We start from the raw sequence: 15,645 nt of genomic DNA on the forward strand, positions 1-15,645 counted from the left end.
TATGGTATGATTGCCAATGAGACAAATATCTACCAAAATTCAAATGAAGCGGATATAAGTAATTATAAGCAATCGTACGGCCTTTAACAATTACTTTGGGATACCATACGGCAAATTTTGTTAATAGTGAACAAAAAGGTAAAACATGCTACACAGTGGAACAAGTGATCAGTATGCTGGAGTTTCTTATTGACAACACATTTTCAACAAATTGTCGGCATTGTTATGGTCACGAACTGTGTGCCTCTCATTGCCGACCTCTTCTTATTTTCATATGAGTCGGAGTTCTTTCAGACACTTGTCAAAACAAGAAGATCAAAGAAGCCAGATCATTTAATATCACATTCACATATAATGATGATGTTCTTTCCATTAACAATCCAAACTTTTCTGATTGGGTTCCATTAATATATCCTCCAGAACTAGAAATTAAAGAAACAACAGACACGGCTTCCTCCGCCTCTATTTTATACTTATACCTCGAATTAAACATAAGCGGTCATCTCAGTACCGGAATCTATGACAAGCAAGACGATTTTAATTTTGAAATTATGAATTTCCCCCACCTAAGTAGCAATATACCAACTTCACCTGCATATGTGATATACATTTCCCAACTCATTCGGTATTCAAGAGCTTGCAGCTGCTACTCGGACTTTATAAAACGTCACCAGTGTATGAGCAGAAATTTGATGAACTAGGGTTATGTCAAAGAACGTATCGTCCTTTTTCTAAAAAAAAGTTCATCTGAAGATACCAAGACCTTGTTGATAACTTGATGATATTCCGTATCAACTTCACAAATAATACATGATGGTCTTGAAGTATAGATTCTAGGTACTGACGTTGTTTATTGTCTTAATTAAGTGTTACAGTGTTCTTTAATTTATCTTAAGTTTGTACATTATTAACCTCTACTATTTAGTCAAATTTTGGTAATATCCTTTTGGCGTGGCTCGGTACTTATACATTCCGCCATTGTGTTATTGTGCTATGGTCATTTTTTGTATTCTTGTCTTTCTCTTTTGCTTATGTGCTTTTTCTATGTGCCATTTTGTTTTTCCTTGTTGATATATTTGTTTGTTTTTATAGTGATTAAGATAATAACACAATGTTGACTGCTATTATGTCTGTTTGTTTTGTTCACACATTGTTATCAATATAATGGAATTATATGCGACTGTCATACAAGTGAGAGGTTTAGCTAGCTATAAAACCAGGTTTAATCAACCATTTTCTGTATAAGGAAATGCCTGTACCAAGTCAGGAATATGACAGTTGTTTTCCATTCGTTTGATGTGTTTGAGCTTTTGATTTTGCCATTTGATAAGGGACTTTCCGTTTTGAGTTTTCCTTGGAGTACGGTATTTTTGTTATTTTACTTTTTATTGAGTGGCTGGACATAACCAATATACCTGAAAGCGAAATTAAAGAACGTTGCAAGATGCTTGTTTTGTCTACAAGAAGGTTCTGAATGAGTTATGTTTCCTATGAGTACAACAATAAGTCGGACAGTAAGGTTGCACAATAAGAATCCATTGGAATATCCACTGTCTGTTGAAATATCAATTAACAAACTCCACCAAATATGTTGTTAATCAAAAAGTCCAGCATATTTTATATTATGGGTGGCCTCGCTGGTCGAGTGGTCTAAGTAGTTATAATACTGTACCACTAGCCCAACACTGGTGTTGTGCGTTTGCGTCCAATCTCAGTTGACTAGGATTGCCTGTTTTCCAGCAGAGGGTCGGTGGTTCTCATCGGGCACTCCAACTTCCTCCACCACTAAAAACTGGCCGCAAAGAAATAGCAAAAAGTGCTTAAAGTGGCGTAGAAACACCAAAACTTAATCAATCATTATGATAGTATCTAGAGGTTGGTATGAGTGTGGTTCATAGCAAAGTTATTTTTTTCATGAGCTAAACTAGAGGCTTTAAAGAGCATTTGTCACTTACCTGCATCTTCAACAATTGCCACTTTGAAGTAAAAATCACCATAAAAGGGAAATAACTCTATTAAGAGTTCACTGACAATTACAGTCATTTTGACATGTTTGTAGATCTTGTACTGCTGATAATTTTCATTTTAAAGTTTCTATTTATCTATTATAGTTTTCAAGATAATAGGCAAAAAGTGCATAAAAAATATCATTTAAAAAGGTAATTACTCAAATAACGAGTCGACTGAAGATTTCGGCCATCATTGCACATTTGTAGATCTTATCTTGCTGATCATTTGTGCTATTTAAAGTTTCTATCTATCTATAACAGTTTTCAAGATAATAGGCAAAAATGCGAAAAAATGGGGAAATCGTCATTAAAGGGCAAATCACTTCAATAAGGAGTCGACTAACGATTTCGGTGATGTGAGCTAATTTGTAGATATTGTCTTGCTGATCATTTTTGCTTTTTAAAGTTTCTATCTATTATCGTTTTTAAGACATTAGGCACATATGAAAAAAAAAAGTTAAAAATCGTCATTAAAGAGCAAAAACTCTAATAAGGAGTCAACTGAAAATTTCGGCTATGTTGACTTGTATGTTGATCCTGTCGTGCTGATCATTTTTGCTTTTTAAAGTTTCTATCTATCTATTATAATTTTCGAAATGGGCAAAAAGTTTTAAAATGGTCAAATTTGTCATTTCAGGGCACTAACTCCTATAAGAAGTCGTCTGACAGTTTTGACTTAAATGGACAACAGGTAGGGCTGCAAAACCGGGTCAAAACCCCTTTCATTCAAAAGTGTCTGTACTTTGATACATGTAATAACTAGCCAATTGCTCCTGTGAGGATGCTAGTAGTAAGTTGAGATTTCCCTAAAACTGACTATATATTTTGTTTTTTTAATATACCTTGAAGGTTACTTTATTTGTTATTTTTGGTCAATAATTCAATACATACATGCATTTTCAATATTTTTATTCAAAACAAAACTGAAAATGTGATATAACATTGATTTGTACACGAGTCACTTAAAATGTATCTTATGAAAATTGAACATATTATTCCACCTCATTGTAACAATATTTTCTCAATAGCAAAGATTAGTACTCTAAATTAAACGTTTATTTTTTAGAAAATTTGCATTAAAGTACATGTACTTGGCAAATATCTTGGAAAAAAATTTCTTTTCAAATGTATATTTGTTATAGCACCTTGTAACACTACTTTGATGATGATGATGATGGATGGCTGCTTAACGTCCAGAGGCAAATTAATATGCATATTCAGAATGAGAACATGTTAATGTTATATGAATATTAACCCTGTTTTGTACTAGACCGACACGCTGAGCTGGATTTTTTAGCATGCTAGTTCACAAGGTAACCGTCCGCAGGAAGACATGTCACCTTATACAGACGCATTATTCTGACTCCGAGCTGACCAGTCTTTGCTCTTACTCCTTAATGCTGCATGCTTAGCGGAGAAGCAGCAAATACCAATTTTAAAGTCTTTGGTTTGGGATTCGAACCCATGACCTCCTGCACTCGAGGCGAACATGCTACCACAAGACCACCGAGGTGGTATATAACACTACTTTGATATTGCAGTAAAAAATGCTTATTTCAGTGTTACCGAAATAGATTATAAAAAGATAGTTCAATTTATATTCCATGGAGGTTGACTGCTGTCAGATGCCAAGTGATGACAAAGCCTGAGGTCACCATATTGGCATAACTAAAGTCAGAAGCAATTACAAATGGTTACATTATCCAACAACTGCAATTCTACTTATTTCAGGTCATCAAGATGTATTGACTTTTTTCAGTATATAAAATTTGTATCTTATTAAATCTATAGCAATAATAAATCAATTGTTTATAATAAGAAAAAAATAACCTACAATAACTAAAAGACCTGTACAATGGTAAAATGAAGGGCATCTCAATTAGTGGCTTTACAAATCATCATTAAGTGCAATATCTTCAATATTGAGTTGTCCAACATATTTGGTTGAAATAGACAGTATAGAGATCTTGACATTTTGAACTTTTTTGCTGTTGTCGGATTTTCTCTTATCTATAATGGTCTTCATGCAATAGACAATACCCCCCTATATTCTATTTTAACCTTGGTAACTATGTAAGTTGGACAGTGGGATCAACTGTATATATTTTTAAATGTAAATACCCCAGGAAAAAGTGGGCCTAAGTTTGGTTTAATTTGGCTTGTAGTTTCAGAGGAGAAATGTTTTGGTAAAAGATAATGGTAGATGACGAAAATTGGCTGATGCCAAATGATTGCAAAGGCTCACACTATCCCTTTAAGATTAGGTGAGCTAAAAACAAGTATAGACGAACAACAGTCCATATAAAGTTACATAGTAAACTAAAGAATGAGCATTCCAAACCCCAACAAAAAACCAGGGGTGATCTATGGTTCTCCAGAAAGGTAAGCAAATCCTGCTCCATGAGGTGGATATAAATTGCATTCATAACTTAATCTCATATGAAACTTGTTCATGAAGATGATTACATACATGCATCAAAGTAGAGCTGAATCTAAAACAAAAAGTTAAATACTTTCATTTTATCCCATGATTTCAATCAAAATAGTTCATTCTGTATTTCTATATAAATAGCAAGAGCAGCCATCCTACATATCCAAGTGCCAGTGTTATACTGATAGTATCAATTTAAAACAACATGCCTTCAGGGGACATAGAAAATTTCCAACATTATCTGCTTAATTCTTATACATAATTTAAGCTATGATTCAAATATTGCTATTACACCAAACACTTTTCAGCATTAAATTAGTTACTGGAAAACCTGAAAGTCATTTTTGCCCATGATTCTGGTCTCACTTCTAATGTAAAAATTCCATATCATACAACACAGACAATACTTATCCTGTTAATTACATACCAATTTTCATGATCCTATCTTATATGGTGTGAGAAGAGTTCAAAGACATGTCAAGTTTTAACTTCCCTTGCTTAGTAATTATTTATTTTTATAAATTACTAAGCATACTAATAATCTAGCAGATGATGAAAGGATGATGATTAAAGAAGGAAATATGAGTTATAAAAAGGAGGATAACTTAATAAAAAAAATTATAAAGCACATAAAGGTTGCTGTAAGAGTTTCAGAACTAATGGTATAGGCAATCTTTTCCCAAAAATTAAGAAAAGAAAATATGATCAGAATGTACAGTAAAATTTTGTAAAATAAAGTCTGTGAGCTTTCAAAATCTGTGCACTGTATTCATACAATTACAGTTGCAGTATTGCAGTGTTTATACTAATAAATATTTCATATATGATTCATTTAAAAAATGAGATGTAGATGAAAACAATAGTCTGATGTGTTTCACCATGGTATCATGATATTTTTGAGATTTGTTCAATTACAATAACTTATCAATTATATACTTTTATCATGGAAGGTCTGCTATCATATAAACCTGACAACAAATTACTGGAAGTATTTTACGTTTACTGCACAATCTTGTTTCAATAAGTACAAAGTATTCTATTTCAAATATTGCATTTGTTAATGTTTAAGGTTTCTATGTAGCACTCAGATAACATTTCCATCAGCTATTCTTTATATTAAACAGACAATAAACTGTATATATATATACAAAACCAAACAAATCATCAAAATTATAATATTACTAATGTCAAATGAAATATCAATAAATAACAAACAACCAGCTTGTTCCCAAAACAATAATATCAATAGCTTTTGTTAAAGATTAGAAAAAGAACACATTCACAATAACATGAATGAATAAATATATAAATAAGCACTAATTCTATATAATAATCATTTATAAATTTGAATGAAAGACTAACATCAAAGTCCAGAAAGACTGATTTTTTTTTCAAGTTGATCACTTTTAGGGTCCCATGTAAATAAATGTCTGCTTTTCATAAGTTATCTTCAAAAATCATATCTATCCATTACAAGACATGATTGGCAACATATGTAGCTTGTTTATATCAACATGTGTGAAAACAATGTTTGCTGTGAATTGCATGATATTCTGCACAATAAAATTTCAAATGAAAAACACTATCTTTGTCAGATTGTCTGATGGTAAGAATATTCTAACCTTGATCACATTTCATACTTACAAACTCTAAAGAATTTATTAAAACACTTATTTAAGCATGTTTATTACATCTCACTGTATTCACCTCTAAATAATTAACTTGTGTGTTCAATGAAGCATCTACACAATAAGATCTTAGCTTTAAATCCATCAGTTCTTGACTATACAAACAGTTACAAATCTAATTTGATGTAACCTTGTAATCCTACCTGCCAATATCTATTTGAATTATTGACATTTCTTAAAAATTTCCTTAAATTTCCTTCATCTGCTGTACTTGGAAAAACCCTTATGTTAACTCCTTTCTCTAAAATGTAATATATTACTTCAGTTAATATTTATTTACATGATTTTATCATTCAACCAACTTCTTAGTTCTACCATGATTATGCATCCTGATTTATATTTTTATACAGCATATTTATTTGACAGTGTACAAGGAACAATTGATTTCTTTTTGTTTGTTTGCTAGGTGACAGTGAATCAACATTACCAGTACTTTTATTAACTACCTATTGATATAGCACAAATGTTCTAGTTACTCTATAAAATCATTAAAAAGATAACAAAAGGATGACTGAAAAATCTTTTTGACCAATTTGTTTCTTTGTCTACCAATGCATCTCAACATAATTTCATTTTAATTTTTCAATTAATAATTTTAACACCTGATGAGAAAGCATTTTCTCAGTGTTTTCAACACATCTATAAATAATATTAAGTTACTTTTTTGTCTTTTAAAGCATCAAACCACATTTAACGACCATCAGATATAGCACCATTAATATACAAATGCTACAGTTGAACAAAGATCATTCAAAAACCCTGAGTATAAAAAAACACAGTTGTTCCTTTAACTTTGTTTTGGTTTGGATAAGTCAAACCCTAACCTATCAATCAAAGCTTTAAGTATATTCCCTGGGACTCTCTGATGAGTATTTATCAGCTTCTGGACAGACTCCTTAACCTGAAATGCAAGATGTCAATGTAAGTGACCAGAAAATAGCAAGTAGAACTTTATTAGGTGGAATAAAAATGGACAGTGAATATTGTTGACTAAACAGGAAGGTACATTTACTGAATCTGTGTATATCCAGAAACTATTGAAGAGACTTAATATTGTTTTGCACACAGAAATTGGTATAAAACATTTATATTAGAACCACTAAGCTAGTATCAGTGGAAAGTAAGACTTAAATGTATTAGTAAACCTATAGCATGTTGTTAAGTGCTGTCATCATATGAATAATGCAATTTGACTTCAAATTTTCTATTTATCAAATTAAAAAACTGGACTTTTAACTAAGATCATACTTATAAGATCAAAGTTGATAGGATAAATTACTCTTGTTGAGGGTTTTTGGAGTTTGATACTCTCAAATGTTTTACATATTTGCCTTTCCAGTGTACTTGAATATAATTAGTTCAGAATCATGCATAGTTGAAAATGTTTTACTGAAATATTGAGTAAAAAGAGAATATTGGCATGAAACACAATACTTTAAAATACATGAAGATTGTAAACTATAACAAGAGTGTGCACATTGAAATTTCTAGCTTGCTTTACCGAGCATGACTGAATTCTAATGTTTTTAAGATCAAGGTGGAGTGGGAAGGAAAACCTTACAATCATTCTGTTTGCCCATTTTAGTTGACCTATTCTTTATAGCATCTGAGAAACAGAGTTCATTACAAAAATTTAATAATGATCACTAAAACTGAACTTTCACTAAATGAAGCTTGAAAAATGTGGTCAAGGTCAGATGAACACTGCCAGACAGACACTTACACCTTATAATTATTCCATTAACTAATCAAGTTAATCTATTGATTATAGTATCTGAGAAATGGACCAAATCATGAAACCTTAATAAGTTAATGTTAACCAATGAACCAAAAATGAGGTCACGGTAAGATGAATCATGCCAGACAAATATGTATACCTATCAAAGGCGGATCCAGGATTTTGGAAAGGGGGGGGCGAAGTATGTAAATATCGCCGAGCGGACCTTTTTTTGGCTAAAAAACATAAAATAAGTGTAAAATGCACTTTTTTAACGGTTCCTGACGTAAGGCATGTATATTTTATAGTTAAAGTGTAAGGGTTGGACATTTTTTTATGCCGTATTCTCCCCATTAATTGTCTATTATAAAATGATTGGATGGATCCAAAGCTATGTACTAATATATTTGATGTGGGACTTGTCAGTAAAAAATTGACATGGAAAATTCTCGTTTGTTGTATGTTTAGTTAGCATAACATCATGGATTTCTTGTTGTAAAAAAGATATACGCCGGGCTATTCAATGAAATTTACAATACGACCGACACGAGTTAAGAAAGACAAACAAGCAATTTTTATCCAAATGTTTGGTTGAAATGTTTCACCCAACAAGGGAAGTGAGGGGTTCCAAATCAACCAAAGGCTACGAATGAGTCTGAAATGACAACGAATATATGAATGACGGTCGACAAATGGAGACATAAAGGCCACACCCAGCAGGCAGGTTGCAGTCGGGCCTTGAAAAAGTATTCATTTTATCAGTTGAATGTTCGAAGAAAGAGACATTCCGGTCAGATATTGGATTTACATGCAAACCCCCGGCCCCAAAAAAATTACGCCCGTTTTTTTGTTCATCATGTTCATTTAATGCTAAATAATTCTGTTGGAAACTTTTGTTTCTAATAGCAAAAAAAGTGGACAAGATTATTGTTTTCAATCCAAATACGGCCAGAATTTTTGTTTAAGGCAAAAATCAGGGTCAGAATTTTTTCTCTCAAACATCTCAGACTGCCCCCTCAAATCAAATGGTCCGTACCTTAGAATTTAAATCTATCTAGAGCTTATTGACTGGGGATCATTATTCAGCTATGTTATTAATAGGCTGGGGCGTTTTGGGTTAAACATGTTTTCGTAGGTAAATAATATTGCTGTGGAACTTTTTTCATGAAAGTGTAATAGAGTATTACTTTCTGTTCGGTGGAATTGTGAAATAGAAGTCAATAAATACGTTCTTGCTCAATCCTTTGTTGCTTTGAAGGTGTCATGCTTGTCATCCTCAGCCTAAGCAATGTGTTACTGTAATTTGAATTTCAAAATGACTGACGTTTTTTCGACGCACTGGTCAACTCCACCGTAGCGAATCGCATGATTTTGACATATCAATAATATATTACAGTAAATACGAGCGAAACATATCTTTATAAGTAAAGAATTGTCGCATAAAAATTAAATACGCGGAAAATGGCAAAGTTCACGAAGACTAGTCTGATTTATCATTTTACAAAAAAAAAAAAAAAAAAAAAGTGCAAGCAAAGGAGGGGCGTACGCCCTCTACGCCCCCCTCTGGATCCGCCACTGCCTATCAATCATTCAATTGCCCAAAATATATAGTTGACTAATAGTATCATATGAAAAAACCTAATCAGGAAAACTAAATGTTCACCAATGAAGCATGAAAAATTAGGTCTCAGTCAGATGGAAGCTGCCAGATGTACATCTACACTTTACAATCATTACATGCACCAAATATTGTTAACCTATTACCACTACCACTCAAACTTTGCTCACTGATCCATTTGAATGAGGTCAGGATCAGATTAACATTGACAGACATATTGGCCTTTCAATTTCCTATACAGTACCAAATAAAGTAGTCCTATTACTCTCAACAACTGAAATCACAATGCTTATAACCACTGAAGGGTAAATATTGCATTCATTTACCATTGGGAAGTCAAAACTAAATATTCCATTGATTTATGCATTGGAAGACAGTATTTAGAATTGGTGGATATATCAACATTTGTCAATATAAATTGTAGTTGGTTCAGCAACAGATATGGACAAGGGAAGATAACTCTAATTTTAATTATCATAATGACATCCTTGATATGTTTCTAGTAAAGAACATAAAATTCATCCACAACTTACGCAATTTTCTTGAAAAGTGTGTTATACAAGTACACATTATTTCTTTACATTTTAGTGATAAATTGCTTGTTATGTACATAGATATGATGAAAAGAATGTTCACCGCAATGCACTATATCTTTGTACTCTCTATAGTATCAATAAGGCCTAGGAAATATAATTATCAAGCCAGTCAAATTAGCAATCTTTACCATAAAAAATCATGTGATTAAAAAAACCTTTCACATTTTTCATCAATTGCTGTACAATAAAAATGAGGTGAAGCAAAACAGATGTATGCCAGATAAAAACGTAAGAATATAAGGCATCTGTACACAAGATATGAAGTATCTTCTGAAATATAAAGCTTTATACAAATAGTTTACTATAACAGCCGTATGTCTTATATTGTGAGACAAATGTTCAAGACTAGACATATATCATACTATTGAGATATTCTATCTTCAAACAGATAATTTTGCTTTCAATGGAGATTCTTTCGAATAAATTTTGTGAACTGACTATTTTAGTTTATGAACATGATGAATGATGTGTTTAATGGTATACAATGTACCAATATTTCCAACAAGTTTTTATTTTGTTTACTATTTGTGTAAAACAATGCAAGGAAAGAAATCTTCAATATACTGGGATATCTACTTTACTGGCCAGAACAGGAACCTATGGGAGACAGGGCTTATTTAGACCAGCACTAGAGAATAAATAATTTTAATGTAAAATAAATAAAAGAACAGAGTTCCAATGTCCCCCGTGTTGCACATATTTTATTTATCCAAGGTACAAGGGCAATAACTAAATAAAACACTTTTTTTTTGTAGCGCTAACAAGGCCATTTGCCATAAATTTAATATTCCAAGGGCATAACTATTTTTAAAAAAGTCGATAAAATTGAGAATGGAAATGGGGAATGTGTCAAAGAGACAACAACCCGACCATAGAGCAGACAACAGCCGAAGGCCACCAATGGGTCTTCAAAGGATAAGCCTCCTTTATATAACTTGTCTGATATATTGCTGATATTAACCTATCACATAAATTTTTTTAAAATCTGGCAAGAACTGTACCCATGAGAGTGCTAACGAGGCCATTTACCATAAATTTAATATTTCGAAGGTACATAACTCTTTTTAAAAAAGTCGATCGGCCACCATTATAAAATTTGTCCAAGATATTGCTGATATTAACCTAAAGTATAAGTTTTATAAAAATCTGGAAAGAATTGTACCCATGAGAGCGCTAATGAGGCCATTTTCCATAAATTGAATATTTCAAAGGGACATAACTCTTTTAAAAAATAGCAATACTTTAACATGTAAGTTACGCAAATATTCAAAGTCAATGAACCATGACTTAAGGTACAGGGCTAAACAATCTCCATGGAAATGAGATGTGCCAATGCTAATACAACTGCAAACCAAATACCATTGACTTTTCATAAGTTGTTCCCTTTAAACAAACCTAAACACAAACATTAACTTGTAAACTATGTAAAAGTTTCAAAGTCAATGAACCATAATTAAGGGGTGGGGTTATATAATCTCCATGGAAATGAAACTTGCAAATGCCAATACATTTGCATACCGAATATCATTGACTTAACATTAGTGGTTCATCTTAAACTGACCTAATCACAAACTAATACATGTAAACTAAGCAAAAATTTCAAAGTCAATAGACCATGAATGAGGGGTTAGAACCAAATATTCTCCATGGAAATGAGATATGCCAATGCTTATACAACTGCATATCAAATATCATTGACCTACCACTAGTGGTTCCCCATAAACTGACCTAATCACAAACTAATACATGTAAACTAAGCAAAGTTTCAAAGTCAATAGACCTTGACTTAGGGGGCGGGGCCAAATTATCCCCATTGTAATGAGATGTGCCAATGCTAATACAACTGCATACCAAATATCATTGACCTACCACTAGTGGTTCCCCATAAACTGACTTAATCACAAACTAATACATGTAAACTAAGCAAAGTTTCAAAGTCAATAGACCTTGACTGAGGGGGTAGGGCCAAATAATCTCCATGGTAATGAGATGTGCCAATGCTAATACAACTGCATACCAAATATCATTGATTTGGTTCACCATGAACTAGACCTAATCACAAACTAAAACATTGTTGACGCCACGGCTATCGCCGCTGACGCTGGAAACAGCATACCTATGTCTCGCTTTTTGACTCCGTCAAGGCGAGACAAAAATTGTCAGGATAAAATGAATATAGAGTGAGCTTTGTTTAGTTCATACCTGTTCTGCCAACTCATCAGGAGTCATGTTTTCTTTTGGATATATAGGATCTCCAATAAATGTTCTACAATAACAAACATAAAATTAACAAAATTCTGAACATAATTTATCATAAGGAAGGAATATTATCAATATGTCATAATAACAATATTTTTATAACTTTTGATCCATTAACATTCTAACTTAAATAAACAAGAGTGCACATGCTGAAATGTCTCACCTACTATACTGACCATTGATTTTATGTCGATAGTCATAAAGTTTTACTACAAGTATCACATTAACATTTATGATCCAAGAAAATGAGGTCAAGGTCAGATAAACCAAGCCGGAAATACATGTACACCTTTAATACAATCATTCCATACACAGAATATAGATGACCTATTGCTTATAGTATAAAAGAAACAGACCAAACCATGGAAATTCTATACTGACCAATGAACCATAAAAATGAAGTCAAGGTCAGATGAACCCTACCAGATAGACATGTACATCTTAAAATCATTCCATGCATCAAATATAGTTGACCTATTGCTTAAAGTATCTAAGAAACAAAGTAAACCAGTAAACTGAACATTGACCAATGAACCATGAAAATGAGGTGAAGGTTAGATGATAAAATTGAGAATGGAAATGGGGAATGTGTCAAAGAGACAACAACCCGACCATAGAGCAGACAACAGCCGAAGGCCACCAATGGGTCTACCAGACAGACATATACACCTTACAATCATTCCATACACCAAAAATAGTTGACCTATTGGTTAAAGTTTAAGAAAAACAGACCAAAGCACAAAAACTTAACACAAGCAATGAACCATGAAAATGAGGTCAAGGTCAAATAAAACCTGCCAGACTGACATGTACATTGTAAAATATTTCCCTACACCAAATATATAGTTGACCTTTTGCATACATTATTAGAAAAACAGACCAAAACACAAAAACTTAACATTGAGCAATGAACTGTGAAAATGAGGTCAAGGTCAAATAAAACCTGCCAGATAGACATGTACATTGTAAAATATTTCCATACACCAAATAAAGTTGACCTACTGCATACAGTATTAGAAAAACAGATCAAAACACAATAAACTGCTTCGCTGAGTGCAGCTGGATATGCCCACAGAGGTCAAACCCTGAACAGTTGGGGCAAAAATGGACACAATATTCAAGCTTGATACAGGTCTGAATTTGGATTGTAATTAAATATTTGACATATTATAGGTTTCTGAATAATGTAGTCAAAGAACTTGAAATTGGTTATATGAATTGAATTTATATTCAATTAAAGATTCCTTGCTGTTGTGCAATACACTGTGCTGTTGCGCAATACTTAGTATTCTGTTGTCAGACTATAAACAAATAAAGTTCAATTTTGTTCTCAATGTCATATTTGAAATTTATGAAAATCAATAGGGAGATTACATCAATAGCTATAAATATTTCACCAAAGTTTCATGAGAACTGCTGAAAGCATTTTTGAGTTATTGTCCAAAAGCTGGAAAATCACCCCTTTTTTAATGAATAAAACCCCAAAACTCAGAAATGTAAAATCTAAAATTTATAAAATTCTAAAGGGAGCTTACATCAACAGATATAAACAATTCACCAAAGTTTCATGAGAACTGCTGAAAGCATTTTTTAGTTATTGTCCGAAAACTGGAAAATCATCCTTTTTTTATGAATAAAACCCTGTAACTAGGAAACGTAAAATCTAAAATTTATAAAAATCGAAAGGGAGCTCTGCTCATGTCAATAGATATAAACAATTCATCAAAATTTCTTGCAAGTTGGTGAAAGCATTCTTGAGTTATTGTCGGAAAACTGGAAAATCCCCCCTTTTTTAATGAATAAAACCCCAAAACTCAGAAACGGTAAATCTGAAATTTATAAAAAACGAAAGGGAGCTCATGTCAATAGATAAAAACAATTCACCAAAGTTTCATGCATATTGGTTAAAGTTTTTTTCAGTTAATGTTCGACATGTTGACGACGGACGGACGGACAGACGGACGAACAAACGGTCAACAGTATACCATAATACGTCCCGTAAACGGGCGTATAAAAACTTAACATTAAGCAATGAACCATGAAAATGAGGTCAAGGTCAAATAAAACCTGCCAGACTAACATGTACATCGTAAAATATTTCCATACACCAAATATAGTTGACCTATTGCATACAGTATTAAATAAACAGACCAAAACACAAAACCTATGACCACTGAACCATGAAAATGAGGTCAAGGTCAGATAACACCTGCTAGTTGGACATGTACACCTTACAATCATTACATACACCAAATATAGTAGACCTATTGCTTATAGTATCTGAGAAATGGACTTGACCACGAAAATTTAACCTTGTCCACTGATCCATGAAATGAGGTTGAGGTCAAGTGAAAACTGTTTGACAGGCATGAGGACCTTGCACTTACCAAAAATAGTTATCCTATTACTCATAATAAGAGAGAAATTAACATTACAAAAAATCTTAACTTTTTTTCCCAAGTAGTCACTGAACCATGAAAATGAGGTCAAGGACAATGGGCATAAGACAGACGGAAACTTCATAACATAAGGCATCTATATACAAAGTATGAAGCATCCAGGTCTTCTTCCTTCTGAAATATTAAGCTTTTAAGAAGTTAGTTAACGCTGCCGGATCACTATCCTTAAGTCGAGCTTTCTGTAACAAAAGTTGCAGGCTCGACAAAAACCTTCATTCAAATAACTCATTGCTTGATATAAAAATCTAATGACAAAATAGTGTGAAAGCTGTAAAATTTAATGAATTGGAAGGTTAAAAGTATACAATTTTTAGTAGCATTTTTAATTTTGATAAAAATATGTTGATCAATAAAATAAACTGTTGACACGGAGATTTGTCTCTCCTTTTTGTAATTTTGATAGTATAATGCAAATATTGAATCCAAATGTCAATATTTAATCCTGTAAACGATGTAAAACATTCAAAGTCAATGAACCATGACTTAATGTGCAGGACTAAATAACCTCCATGGAAATTAGAAATGCCAATGCTTATAAAACTGCATACCAAATACCAATGACTTACCATAAGTGTTAACCTTAGCAATAACCTAAACACAAACTTTAACTTGTACACAATGTTAAAATTTCAAAGTCGATTAACCCTGATAGGGGTGGGGCCAAATAATCTCCATGGAAAAGAAGACTTGTAAATGCTAATTATATCATTGACTTAACATTAGTGTTCCTGTAAAACTAATCTAATCACATGAAAATTATGCAAAACATTCAAGTCAATAGACCATGACTGAGGGGGCGAAGCCATAAAATCTCCATGGAAATGAGATGCGCCAATGCTTATGCATCTGCATACCAAATATCATTGAC

At 32.6% G+C, this 15,645-nt stretch overlaps 1 protein-coding gene across 1 annotated transcript in view; it reads right to left on the reverse strand.

Moving 5' to 3' along the window:
• Positions 1-2,901: 2,901 nt before the first annotated feature.
• LOC127725670 (transmembrane protein 68-like) overlaps positions 2,902-15,645 on the reverse strand; it is a 28,277-nt gene continuing 15,533 nt past the window's right edge. Inside the window, exons 8-9 of the mRNA XM_052232824.1 lie at positions 12,262-12,325; positions 2,902-7,029 (exon numbers count right to left, since the gene is read on the reverse strand). Coding sequence (XP_052088784.1) covers positions 6,916-7,029; positions 12,262-12,325 — 178 coding nt within the window. The 3' untranslated portion in view covers positions 2,902-6,915. The remainder of the gene's footprint in view (positions 7,030-12,261; positions 12,326-15,645) is intronic.

The sequence above is a fragment of the Mytilus californianus genome, unplaced genomic scaffold (assembly GCF_021869535.1).
Source record: "Mytilus californianus isolate M0D057914Y unplaced genomic scaffold, xbMytCali1.0.p SCAF_1, whole genome shotgun sequence".
NCBI classification, from domain to species: domain Eukaryota; kingdom Metazoa; phylum Mollusca; class Bivalvia; order Mytilida; family Mytilidae; genus Mytilus; species Mytilus californianus.